Raw genomic sequence first — 13136 nt, 5'->3', positions numbered from 1 at the left:
GCTTAAATTCAGGCCTTTTGTTTTCAAAGCCCATGGTTTTGGAGACCACAGTCTCAGAAGTAGAGATGCTCTATCCAGCCCCCCGCCCCCCCTCCCCCCCCTGCTGTTAACCGTGACACTCTGGGTTCCTCCATGCACCTGCTATGGAGGAGCATGTGTGCTCAAGAGGCTTCATGCACCTCAAGACTACTTTTTACTTTGTGTTGGCATTGGCTTCTTTCCCAGATAATTTCCCCAGTGACATATGGCTGTAGAAAGAGTACTTGGGCAGCAGACCCATACTCAATTTATCAGATGCTCTCTGCATTTTGCTTCTGCAGAGAGGGACAGCCTGCAGCTTTCAACTCAGTAGGGCGGGGCACCACCTGGCTTAGTGCCCTCTTCTATGGAGGTGGGGCCCTCTAGCGGGGAATCCTTGGCCTTATTTGTTATATGGTGGGCCCAAATGAACTGGGCTGTATAAATTATATATTTTAGAGTTTACTCATCTGTAAAATGGGGCTAAGGACAAGAGCCATCTAAACTGAAGAAGCAGATGGGGGTGGGTGGGTGAGTTGACACATGTCAACCCTTAATAAGGGCTCACTGAAGTGGGCCCATTCCTATTGTCTTTTATTGTCATCCTGTCCTGAGTGCAGAATTTAAGCCCCTCCCCCAACCCCTTTAGGCTCAGGCTCAGATCTTTTGTAGTTAGAAAAAGACAGGAGGGCTGGGGGAAGAGTGGCACTGGCCTTCAAACTCGGCACCCAGGAGGCAGAGGCGAGGAGGATGGTGAATTCCATGCCAGCCTAGGCTACTTAAGGAGACCTTGTCTCCTTGTAAACAAGAAGCAGGGGTGAGTAAAGCACTTGCCATACAAGTGTGAGTGCCCGAGTTTGAATTCCCAGAACTCACATAAAGCTGGACACAATAGACCAGGTATCTATAATTCCAGTGTTCTTGCTGGAAGATGGGAAACTGAGACAGAATTCTCAGAAGCATGCTAGTGACCCTGTCTCAAATGAGGTGAAAGGTGAGGACCAATGCCTGAGGCTGTGGCATTGTTTGTATGTATATGCATACATATCACACACACAATATATATATATATATATATATATACATATATACATACATACATACATACATACATACATACATACATACATACATACATATTAATTAGAAAAAGTGTCAGGTGGAGCCAGGCCTCAGGAATGTTTGTCCTGGCCTCCTCCTCATAAAAGCCAAACTGCTCCATTACCCAAGAAACAATTTTCAACCACACAGAAGCATCTCAGAGCTCACAAAGCAGTTTCCTCTAGCCCAGGGTTGTATCTTAAGGACCAGATGGTTTAGAACTGCTCTTCCCAGCTGAGAACAACTCCTTGTCTGGAGTTCTTTGCAGATTGTTCTCTCTGGACCAGGTTGGGGAATCTTGATTTAGAACTGGGTTTGCTAGGGATGCCTAAAGAGTCATGGGAAGGACCTCCACTAACTCTGCAGCGGTGAGACAGGCACTGGGGAGGGTTAACCTCACCTAGAAAGGACTTCTGAATGAGAAGGTGAGTTTCCCATCAACAGAGGCAAATAAGTGCTTTATAGTCCAGCTGTGAGTTTCAGCCACATGCAGGCGATACTTTCCATCTCCTGGGGGAGGGAGATGTGGCTTGGCAGTCTGGATGAAGCAAGAACTCTTGGGGTGGCAGACATTATTTATGTAAAGGATGGCTGTGGGATATCTGAGATCTCTTTCCATATGAAAGTCTGACTCCGTCTGATGTAACACAGAGCATGGGTCTTAGACCAAGCATTGACACGTGATTCTGGAAAAGACCAGATAAATATCTTATGGTTTGAGGGCTCTGAGCCGGTTGCCACTACTGAAGTCAGGCCTGTGGTGTGACAGCAGCCATAGATGATTCATAAATGGATGTAAACTTTATTTACAAAACAAGTGGCCAATTCTATCCTTGGCTAGAGACCCCTGTCTTAAAGCAGTGGGATCTTAGAGGCCTGAGAAGCCCTTCCTGGGGGGTAGGTGTTGGCTTAGGAAGCTAGCAGAAGTGAGAGAAAAGCACTTCCAAGTGACCCCAAAGTGCCTGCTTGATGCCAAGTGTCATGCCAGATGGTGGCCTTCCCTTTCTGAATGTTTACCTACTTCTGGATCATGGTCCTATAGTTCAAAACCTTGCTATGTCACTAAGAGCTTCAACCAGGCACTACTATTTTATTTATTTGTGGTGGAAATAGAACTTAGCCAGGACATTGTGCATGGTAGGCAAGTGTGCTCTACCTTGGAGCTACACTCCTGGTCCCAAGCAGATATTTTTAAAAATGCTATTATTTTTTTAAGCAGCCTGGAACTGGAGAGTTGACACAGAGGTTAAAAGCATTTGTTCTTGCAGAGGATCTGGGGTCAATTACCAGCATCCACATGGTGGCTCACAATTCTTTGTAACTCTGGTCTCAGGGGATCTGATGTCCCATAATAGTCTCACCTTTTGTGGACAACAGTGGCACACATATTACACAGGTATACATTAAGGCAAAACATAAATCATAGATATAAAAAACCAACAAAACAACAAAAACAGGCTGGTAAAATGGTTTGGCAGATTAAGACACTTGCCACTAACCCTGATAACCCGAGTTCAGTTCCTGGGGCCCACATGATCCAAGGAGAGAACTGACTGCTATGGTTGTCCTCTGAATGCATATACAAACAAAATAAATAACGTAATACAAGAAAACCCAGCAACAACACTCCCCCCACACAAAAAGCAGGAAAATAAAAATGGAATTTTTCTAATGAGTACTGCGCTTGCACAACAACAAAGACTGAGAAGCCCTGTAATCTGCCCTCTGCCCAAAGCCCGTAAAAACCATAGTGGTATCGTTTCTGTCCAAGACCAAAGGCCTGAGCTGCAGGGGAGCCAGGGATGTAGAGTTCCCAACTCCAGCTGAAAGGTGGATATCCTAAAGCTGACACTGTGACCATCCCAACCCTTTTGTTTTATTCAGACCTCAGCAGAGGGGATGGCTCCTGCCTACCCCAGGGGCTGAATGTTCTCAAATCAGCCTCTGTGGTTAGAGTTAAACCCTCCTGGAAGTCCCTCACAGGCACACCCAGGGCATCTCTTAGCCTGGTTGCACTTACATGGCACAAAACACAGCAGCTCTCCAGCTGTTCTCAAGGCATGTGCATCAAGTCCCTGGATGTCAGAGGTCTCTAGCACAGCTGCCATTACTGGTGAAGTAAGCAGGGCAGCTCTTTCTTAGGACATCCTGTCTTGTCTGTGATGGCTGGTCTCAGCTGGGCTTCTTTTCCTTAGAACGGCAAAGCCATTTTGTGTGGTATATACTCCAGAGACAGAGGCCTGGACCGGGTGACCCTCCCTAGCTCCTGACTATAACTCCATCATCCCAATAAATCAGGGCCTCCCTTATGTGGCCAGCTACACCTCGGGAGTGCTAGTACAGTGGGAGCCTGCTGCATTCTTTCTGTCCTTTCTGCAGGAGAACTGTATCGGGTGTCCCTGAGAAGACAGAGATTCCCAGCCCAAGGAAGCATCGAGATCCATGAAGATGGCGAGGTGTGATGGGTTTTGGAGGCATCCATTCCATCTGTAGCCAGCATCTTAGGAAGAACCCTAGGAGGGTAGACAGGCTGCCTAGCCTCCATCCAGTTCTTTGCTGTATAACCCTTGGGTAGCTCCCTGTTCTCTGGGCTTCAGGCTCCTATAGAAACAAGAAGAGTCACTGTAGACTCATCTTGCTATGCCGTCCATTGAGGGTCTGCCCCCTGCCCCATAGCCTTCTGAATGCACCAGAGTCCTACACAGGTCATGGAGTGTCAGCCATAGTTCCTGTGTCTCTGTCCTTGTGCTTCCTGGGGTCCTGCTGCCTGCCTGTCTATATCTTTGCTATGTCCCTCTCAGGAAGGCTGCTCACAGCGTTCCTGCAAGACACATGTCCTCCTGCTGGTGCTGCATGGGGGCAACGTCCTAGACACCGGCTCTAGTGACCCTTCCTGTAAGGCGGCCGACATTCACACCTTCAGTTCTGTGCTGGAGAAGGTCACGCGTGCCCACTTCCCTGCTGCCCTGGGTCACATCCTCATCAAATTTGTCCCTTGTCCTGCCATCTGCTCGGAGGCTTTCTCGCTCGTCTCTAAGTGAGTCATTTTGGCTTATTTGTACAGTCTGGGTTTGGTGTGGGAGGTGTAAATGGAGGGGATACCCCTTCCTTGGGAGGGCCGTCTGGTGTCAAATCAGAACTGCAGAGAGAATCCTTAGTGGGTTATGGTCATTAAGAGTCCTCTGTCAGGGATCTGGGAGTGCCAGGGTCCCCACGCTAGCCTGGAACCATTTCCTGTGATTCGGTTTGAATGAAAGAATTTATCCATTTCCCCCAGCTATCCAGAGAATGGAGCCAGAAGACACACAAAGGCAGCCTCACTCCAGAAACCAGCCCTATAGGGATAGGCACTTTAATGGAGGTAGCCCTTAGGTATGGCTAGTACTCAGTCAGGGAAGATTTCCTGGAGGAGAGTTGATTGATGCCACAATGTGGCTAAGTGTATGTCCTCTTTGATCAGCCTGGACTTGAGTCCTGGCTGTGTGACCTTGGGGAATTATGTCACCTTCCTACCTTAAGTAACTCCATCTGTAAGATGAAGGCGATGCTAATGCTGGTATGCAGGTTGTCTAAGCACATCACGGTGCATGGGAGGTGTCCACACAGAGTTGGGCTGCCACTGGCTGCTGCACTAACATCCTCATAGGGTCAGGGGCATGCTCAGCCTGTTTCCTGTTGGTGGAGAATGAAGATAATAGGGTCCTGTCCTAGCTCACAGTAGAGACCCGATTCATAGGAGCAGGGAGAGAAAGATTGGTTTGCAGAATCACAGACTGAACACTAGGCCATTTTCTGAAAGTTCCAGTACACCCCTCCTCTCACTGTGGATCCAGGAACCAGTGAGGGGCAGACTGAGAGACCAGGGGCTCTATGGGAACTGGGTCCAATGGGGGAAATTTTACCCACCATGCTAGGCTTGAGGGCTCCAATGCCATAGAGCCCTAGGTGTCACTGTTGAAATAGTGGTGGGTTCCTGGAACCGATTGGACACCTGCTTTCTTTCCAATTGTCTGCAAAATAGTCACTGTGCACCTGCAGAGCCCACATGGCCTTGACACTGAGTAAACTATTGAGACTGAAGTGGGGAGGCCGGACTTTCCCACAGGTGGGATGAAGAGGAGCCGTTGGCATCCTTTGCCTCCCTACCCCATGACTTTGGAAAGCCCCTCCTTCAAGTCTCTCCTCCAGGCTTTCTTCCTTGTGTGGAAACGCACTCACATTTTTAAAAGAAGGGGAGCCATGTGCTTAGCTTCAGCCAGATGGGGCTCTGATCCCAGGGGCTCCAGTGTCAGAGGGGCCCAGAGCCCTGTCTTTCACTTTCAGTGGCTCAGGATCTAGCAGGGTCTGGACCATTCACCTTCCTGTTCACTCCCTGAATGGTGCTCAGAGGCTGGTTTTCCTGGGTTCCCAGGATGCTCTCTGGTGGATCTCCATCAGATATACAAGTCAGGAAGCAGGTTAGGTCTATGGCTTCCTAGCTTAGCCAATTGTCCCAGTATCTGATGCAAACCATGTCAAACGCAAGATGTACTCTGGAATCTGCTTTTTAGACAAGGGCTTGCTGCTGCTCTTCTCTTATAGGATTTAGGAGCAGCTGAGCCAGTGACAGGCTCTGGTCCCTCACACTCACAGCAGTCCTAGAGTTAATCTTACTGGTCCACAATCCATCTCAAGACCCACCCCCAGGATGGCTGACCCCCAGAGCTGGGTCATCCTTATCTCCAAGAAGATGGATGGCCAGGCCATTTGAGGGGACAGCAGGAGGGAGCTTACCTCTCCCCCAGGCAGCTCTTGCCAGGGCCATTAATCACCCGTAATCACTGCTGGGAGGGAGCTACTTCTCGGCTAATTAAAATCTCTCCGGCTGCAATCGAGGCCTGTTTCCTCTAATTTGTGTGTGTTTTTTGGAGATGAGAAATGGTTGGTGGGGCCTGCCTTGCACAGTGCTAGTACTCTGCCACCTACTGAGGGTGCCTGAGCCCTGTCACCTGCCCTAGATTCTGCTGGTCCGTAGCCCCGTTGGCTCTAGAGCTAGGCATGTGGGGTAAGGACAGGCTGTTGGCCCCGGGTTAGGAAGTTCTTGGACTCCTCTGTGTCTGTTCTAAAAATCCAAGCCCAACAAAGCATCATGGCTGGGTGTGCTGGGGGACAGAGGCAATCCAGGTAGGGATGGGAAGGCGGGTGGGGGGCTGAGCTGTCCAGAGGGGGCGGGACTTCCTAGTAAGGAGATGGAGGGATGCAGTCCTCTGGGGGTGAATCTGTCCCCTGAACATAGAACATACCTTCATACAGTCAGCTAGGTGCCACCTTCATACTGAAGCCATTGTTCCATCTCCATGATTGATGTGCCCTCTAATTCAGCTCCTTCCTCCTCCTGGAGGTCTACCAGATGTCACTTTCCCACACTCTTCTACCTTAGCTGATTTTCTAGGCTCTTTTAGAATTGGTGTGTTTTTAGGCTCCTGCCAGACAGCATGGCTGTTCTACACAACAGGCTGGCATGGGCTGGCATATATGGAGTCAGCACAGCCTTGAGTCGTCATCCTTTTTCTCCCTCCTCATGCTTGTGCTTTGCCTCATGGGACCTAACCAGGGTCCTAAAATTTTTTATGGAGCTGGGCCTGGTGCCCAGGCAGCATATATGTTCTTCCAAAGAGCTGGCAGCCCCACACCACACACCTCTTGGTCCTGGCTAGGCTGACTTTGGGTCCCCGTGTCTGCAGCCTGAACCCCTATAGCCACGACGAGGGCTGCCTCAGCACCAGCCAGGATCACGTTCCCCTGGCTGCCCTTCCCCTGCTGGCCATCTCCTCTCCACAGTACCAGAATGCTGTTGCCACAGTCATCGAGCGAGCCAACCACATCTATGGAGAGTTTCTCAAGTCTTCAGATGGGATTGGATTCAGTGGGCAGGTAGGACAGCCTGCTTTCTCCCACTCTGCGTCAGCTGTGCCTAAAAGAGGGGCTGAGGTCTGCTGCAGGCTAGAATTGTAACATCTGAGATTGAAGGGGGTTTTTGATGGGGGAGCCGGTATCCCCATTTTACAGACAGAAAAACTGTGCTGATTTGGAGTCCATGCTGACCCTTAGTTAGTCTGATCCCTAAGCATGGCCTGGCATGGCCTGATCACTAACCTCAGGCTGGCATCGAAGAAAATCTATTGTCAGGATGAGCCTACTCTCCATTTGCACTCTTAGCAACTTGTTAGGATAGAGTCCTTATTCTCTCATGTGAACATGCCCCTGCTCTGACTGGATTTGGGGTGAGAGGGTTGTGGCAGGCAAGCCTGCAGCCCAGCTGTGCCTCTGCAGGTGTGTCTCATCGGAGACTGTGTGGGCGGCCTCCTGGCTTTCGATGCCATCTGCTACAGTGCGGGGCCCTCAGGGGACAGCCCTGGCAGCAGCAGCCGGAAGGGGAGCATCAGCAGTACCCAGGTGTGGTCAGGCGGGGGGATGGGAGAGGGTGTGTCCCTAGGTATCTCTCATAAGAACAGAGGATCAGGTGGCTCTCCCAGGGAAGGTAGTGCTGGGCTTTCATGTTGGCATTATGGTGTCTGTGGTACAAAGGGTTATATGGAAATAGCAAGAGCATGTTAGCACAGACCAAGACACAGGCCCAGAGGAGGCCTACTAGTGTTTGTCTCCCTGGGTGGTCTATCCTTGTGGACATAGGAGATGGTCTGTGCCTACCACCCCACCCCCTATCCCCTACATCCATGAGTCTTTTGGAAGCATAGTTTTCACATGTTTGGAAGAAGGGATTCATTTATGCCCAGGAGATGAGGCAGGGCCCCAGGGCCCCTGTGATCACCATGCTTTCTGCTCAAGGACACCGCTGTGGTGGAGGAGGACTGTGATCTGGCCAGCAGCAAGCGTCTCAGCAAGAGTAACATTGATGTATCCAGTGGAGTGGAGGATGAGGAGCCCAAGAGGCCATTGCCACGGAAACAGAGTGCCTCCTCCACCTACGACTGCGAGGCCATCACCCAGCATCACGCCTTCCTCTCAAGGTACTCCCCCCCTGCCCCACATAACAGTATCCATGAGAATAAGGACCTCGGCTCAGAGTCACCAAGGGGGGCTGTGACCAGGCAGTCATCCCAGACCCTTCCACAGAGACCCATAGATAGTGGAAATTCTGGAACCACTTGTCATTGGCCCTGTGTCCTCACCAGGGCATTTCCTGTTCATCTCTGCTCTGTTCAAACCTGCAGACACTGACATGATCTATCCCACCTCTCTGGGTTTTGGTTTTCTCTTCTGAGAAAGGATAGGGCTGCCCAGCTGCTTCTTGGTATAGCTTGGAGAATCTGGAGAGGTCACAGATAGGAGTATACTTCGTGGAATACCCTGGGTCCTGAAGATCTGGGGCCAGCATTCTGTTCTTCCTATCCTCACATCAGTGTCTTGGATGTGATAAACTCCATAAACTGTCCTTTCACTTTCTAGAGGAAATGGTTGATGAGCAGTTAAATGAACCGTCTGCACATTGATTCAGATTGAGAGAAATGAGCACTGAACATGGACAGAAATTGGTACAGGGTGGGGGCACCTTTCCTCTCCCTTTCTCTTCAATTGTCCTCTTCTCTCTCCTCTCCACCTTCCATCACTTGCTCCCTAAGAGATAAGTATCATGAGTTATCAGAAGAGTGTTTTTTAAACGTAATTTATATATAGTTTTACTTAAAAACAAAGAACCCAGCCTCCTATACTGTGACCTTTCCCTCATGTAATTAAAAATACGTGGTAAAGATTATTTTTTGTTTTTTGTTTTTTGTTTTTTTGAGACAGGGTTTCTCTATGTAACCACTCTGGCTGTCCCGAAACTTACTTTGTAGTTCAGGCTGGCCTTGAACTCACAGAGATCTCCTGTCTCTGCCTCCTAAGTGCTGGGACTAAAGGCATGCGCCACCACCACCCAGCTGGTAAAGATTCTTAATGCAATATAAATTTGGGTGATAACGTGATAACTACTTCCTTAATCCCACTAATTGGCTACTTTGTGTTCTTCCAGTTCTTTGCAGTCATAAAAAGCACTGCATTGTACATATTTTTTTAAAAAGATTGCTTTTAGTTTTACTTATGTATATGTGTGTCTGTGTATGTATGTTCAAGTACCTGCATAGATTGAAAGAGAGCATTGTGTGAGCTACCTGACGGTGGGTGCTGGGATCCAGTTGTCTGCAAGAGCACAATGTTCTTGACCACTGAACCATCTCTCTAGTTCCTAGGCTGGAGATATTTATGTACAAACATTAATGTGTATGCTAGACTTACAGTAGTCTTGCCTTGTCCATGGTTTTGCATGTTTCCACTTATTTATGACCAACAATGGTCTGAACATGTTAACTAGAAAATTCCAGAAGTAAGTCAGTTCTAAATTGTAAGTTGTATACTCTACAGAGTAGCATGATAAAGTCTCATGCTGTCCTACTCTGGGCACGAATCACTCCTTTGTCCATTGTATCCACTCTGTGTGTGCTACTTACCTGTTGATCACTTGGCTACCATCTCAGGTATCAGATCCACTGGCATGGTACCACAGTGCTTGTGTTCATGTGACCCTTGCTTTACTTTGTAATGGTTCCAAGGTGTAAGAGTAATGATGCTGGCAGTTCAGATATGACAAAGAGATATTGTGGGGTGTCCTCTCTAAGAGAAAATGTGAATGTGCAACATTTTGCAAGAGACACCTATATACCTTTTTTTTTTTTACAACATATTGTTATACTTGTTACATTTTATTATTAATTGTTCTCTTAATTGCCTAGTGTACAAATTAAACTTTATCCCAGGCACTTTAAGTATAGGAAAAAGCACCATATGCAAAGGGTTTGGCTCTTTCCACTGAAGTCTTGGGATATGTTCTTGTGGATGAGTGGGGACCTCTGTACTTCCTGCAGGTGGATTCCAGGAAGCCGGTTAGGAGGCTGCAGGTTCTGTGGGTTAAGCTTTGAATGTTAAGGCGCCTCTATCAGACTAGCCTCTGGAACAGTAGCCCTGTGCAAAGGAGGGTTGTGAGGTGAAAACCTCAACATTTCCAGTTCATCTTTCAAGCATCCTTTACGGAAGCCCAAATCTGAAGAGAGCCAGACACCTGCCACTTTCACTAGCTAGCCCAACAGCCAGGTTGTTGGGTTGTGGTGCAGGAACAGATGGCTGTTTCTCTGGTAACTAAGTAGTTGGCATGTGTTTAGGGACCATGCTGTACATGAAATATACATGGCTAAACTTGGTCATCATTGGCTGAGAGAGCAGAAGGCAGAGTGAAGACTGGGTGCCCTGTCTGCATGCTGGCTCACTCCTGAGGGTGGACCCCTTGCCTGTAGCATTTTAACTGTTACCTTGAAAGGTTTTTCTCCAGCTTGAATATTTTAGATGGATTTGCTTTCAGAAGTTGACTGATGCATCATGTCATTCTCCTGCTGTGTGATTTAATCTCTGTACTTTTCCTGGTGCTTGTTGGAAGGCCAGAGAGGCAGCTTTGGCTTCTGTTTACCTTCAGTGCTCAGCTTTGCATCTGTGGCTAAACACAACCTGGGTACACTGGGCTTTTGGGATGAAAAATGTGGGATCCTGTTCTCAGGCAACTGTCCAGAGGAGTGGGGAGGCCAGGCTGTTTGTACCTGTGTCTGCCTGTTGCCTGGAGCATGAGTTAATGTGAGAGCCCTGGTGCTGGCAGTGCCAGCAACAGCCAGCTGATCACTGTGCTGGCCAGGATGGGCTTTTCCTGTGGAAAGTGCAGGGGCTTTCCGGGTACCTGTTAACAAACAGTATGGAGAACCAGGTCTGTCTGTGCAGGGGATTCAGATGCTCTCAGGTGCTCTGCCAGGTTTCATAAGGAAAGTTGTGGCAGATCCCAGCTACACAGATTGCTTAAACATGGTCTGTGGTTGTCTCACATGGTAGAATAAGTCCAGGTGGTGGATTCAGGTGGTCCACAGTTTTCAAACTTACCACCTGGCCCTGTGCAGAAAACATTTGCTCAACTCTGCTGCAGCCAAATGTGGCTAATTCTGTGTGGATGATGTCAACAGTGATCTCTGGTTCTGAGTCCCATTCCAGTGATAGAGGGCTGGGTAGCCTGCTCTCAGTATGCAGCTGAGCTGGTGAGGGGATACTCCCACAGTCCTGGCCTTTCTCTGATCTGCCATTCTTCCCTCTGGTAGCATCCACTCCAGTGTGCTGAAGGATGAGGCCGAGGTTCCTGCAGCTGGCACACCCCAGCAATCTGAGGTCAGCTTGGGTCGCTTTGACTTTGACGTGTCTGACTTCTTCCTCTTTGGCTCACCCCTGGGCCTGGTCCTGGCCATGCGGAGGACAGTGCTGCCTGGGATAGATGGTGGGTATGGTTAGGCCAATGGCTCAGGGGATCAAACTGGTAGAGTGGGAGGGTGGACAGAGCGATGGAGGCAGGGTAGATGCAGAGAAGTGATAGACGCTGGAGGAGAGGACAGAGGTAGCTTGATGGACTTCACTGTCTCTTCCATGTACCCCTAGATTACTGGCCTCTCTGTCATGTCCCATGAGAACATAGGCCACCAACATTTACCCTATTGCAGCAAACCCTCCCTCCCTGTCCCTAGCAGACTTCCTGAAGCCAGATAGGTCTCAGAACCTCTTTACCCAAACTGGTACTGGTGCCTTTGCCCATGTAGCATCTGAAGCTAAAGCTCTTACAAAGTAGACTCACAATGCCATTTGACCAGCCTGGGCCTTAGGAGAGTCCAAGAACAGGAGTGGTGCAGGCTGTCATTCATTACTCTCTGTTGAGACTCTGAAGTGAGGAGCTGAACTGAGGTGAGGTGGAACTCAGGGCCACTCTCATTGTTGCAGAGGAGCCTTAGGACTCCTGAGTGCAGCAGACTCAAGCCCTTGACCCAGGACAGGTGGGAGGCAAGGGCCTCTATGGAGACACCTGCTGGCCAGTGAAGAAAGTGCTTCACCTTCATTGTCTTAACATTGAGAGCACTGGATCAAGGGGCCACTGACGTGACTGAAGGAAGGGACTTGGATTGGCTTAATAGATCAGGTAGTGACTGAGTGGTAGTTAGAGGAAGTGAGAGAAGTATCCCAGTGTGAGCAGTAAAAGGAGGGCCTGGTGTTCTGCAGAAAGGACTGTTGAAATACAGAGAAAGGGAATGTTCACCAGGGTGACAGCGCTGGATACCTACAGTTGTGGCCCTAGGTGGGGCAGATTGTCAAGTCCTGGGTAGTGTGATGGCTAGTTTTCTGTCAAACAACACAATCTAGATTCATCTGAGAGGAGGGAACCACCATGGAGAGAGTGTCTGTATGAGATTGGCCTGTAGGCAAGACTGTGGGTGGCATTTTTATAACTGATGGTTGATGTGGAAGGGCCCAGCTCACTGTGGGTGGTCCTGTCCCTGGGAGGGTGGTCCTGGGTGTGTAAGAAAGCAAACTGAGTAAGTCAGTAAGCAGCACTCCTCCATGGCTTCTGCTTCAGTTCCTGCCTCTAGGTTCCTGCCTTGAGTTCCTGCCCTGACTTCCCCCACTGATGGAGTGTGACCAGAGAGTTGTAAGATGAAATAAACCCATTCCCTCCCCAAGTTGCTTTTGGCCATGGTGTTTTCATCAAAGCAATAGAAACCCTCACTAAGATTGGTAGCAAGGACCCAGGGGAGGTTCTTGAGCAGGAGAGAAGGCTACTCAAGGCTGAATTCCAGGAGCCTTTCAGAGCCAGTAGAAAGGGGCTTTGCATGTGTCTGAGCAGGAGAGAGGGCTACTCCAGGCTGCATTCCAGGGGACCCTTTAGAGCCACAAGAAAGGGACTTCTGCATGTGTCTTCTTCCCACACACCCAGGTTTCCAGATGCGTCCTGCCTGTAGCCAGGTCTACAGCTTCTTCCACTGTGCGGATCCCTCTGCCTCACGGCTTGAGCCACTGCTGGAGCCCAAGTTCCACCTGGTGCCTCCCGTCAGCGTGCCTCGCTACCAGAGGTTCCCCCTGGGTGATGGACAGTCTCTTCTGCTCGGTAGGTCCTGGGGCTGTGAGAG

General features: G+C 49.4%; 1 protein-coding gene across 1 annotated transcript in view; it reads left to right on the top strand.

Moving 5' to 3' along the window:
- Pitpnm3 (PITPNM family member 3) overlaps positions 1 to 13136 on the top strand; it is a 68143-nt gene that overhangs the window by 41978 nt on the left and 13029 nt on the right. Inside the window, exons 5-11 of the mRNA XM_035448128.1 lie at positions 3499 to 3575; positions 3921 to 4156; positions 6843 to 7032; positions 7432 to 7554; positions 7948 to 8129; positions 11289 to 11461; positions 12944 to 13114. Of these exons, the coding sequence (XP_035304019.1) occupies positions 3499 to 3575; positions 3921 to 4156; positions 6843 to 7032; positions 7432 to 7554; positions 7948 to 8129; positions 11289 to 11461; positions 12944 to 13114 (1152 nt within the window). The remainder of the gene's footprint in view (positions 1 to 3498; positions 3576 to 3920; positions 4157 to 6842; positions 7033 to 7431; positions 7555 to 7947; positions 8130 to 11288; positions 11462 to 12943; positions 13115 to 13136) is intronic.

The sequence above is a fragment of the Cricetulus griseus genome, chromosome 7, assembly GCF_003668045.3.
Source record: "Cricetulus griseus strain 17A/GY chromosome 7, alternate assembly CriGri-PICRH-1.0, whole genome shotgun sequence".
In the NCBI taxonomy this organism is placed as follows: domain Eukaryota; kingdom Metazoa; phylum Chordata; class Mammalia; order Rodentia; family Cricetidae; genus Cricetulus; species Cricetulus griseus.
The sequence above is the reverse complement of the archived record's forward strand: the minus strand, read 5'-3'. Positions and strand labels throughout refer to the sequence as shown.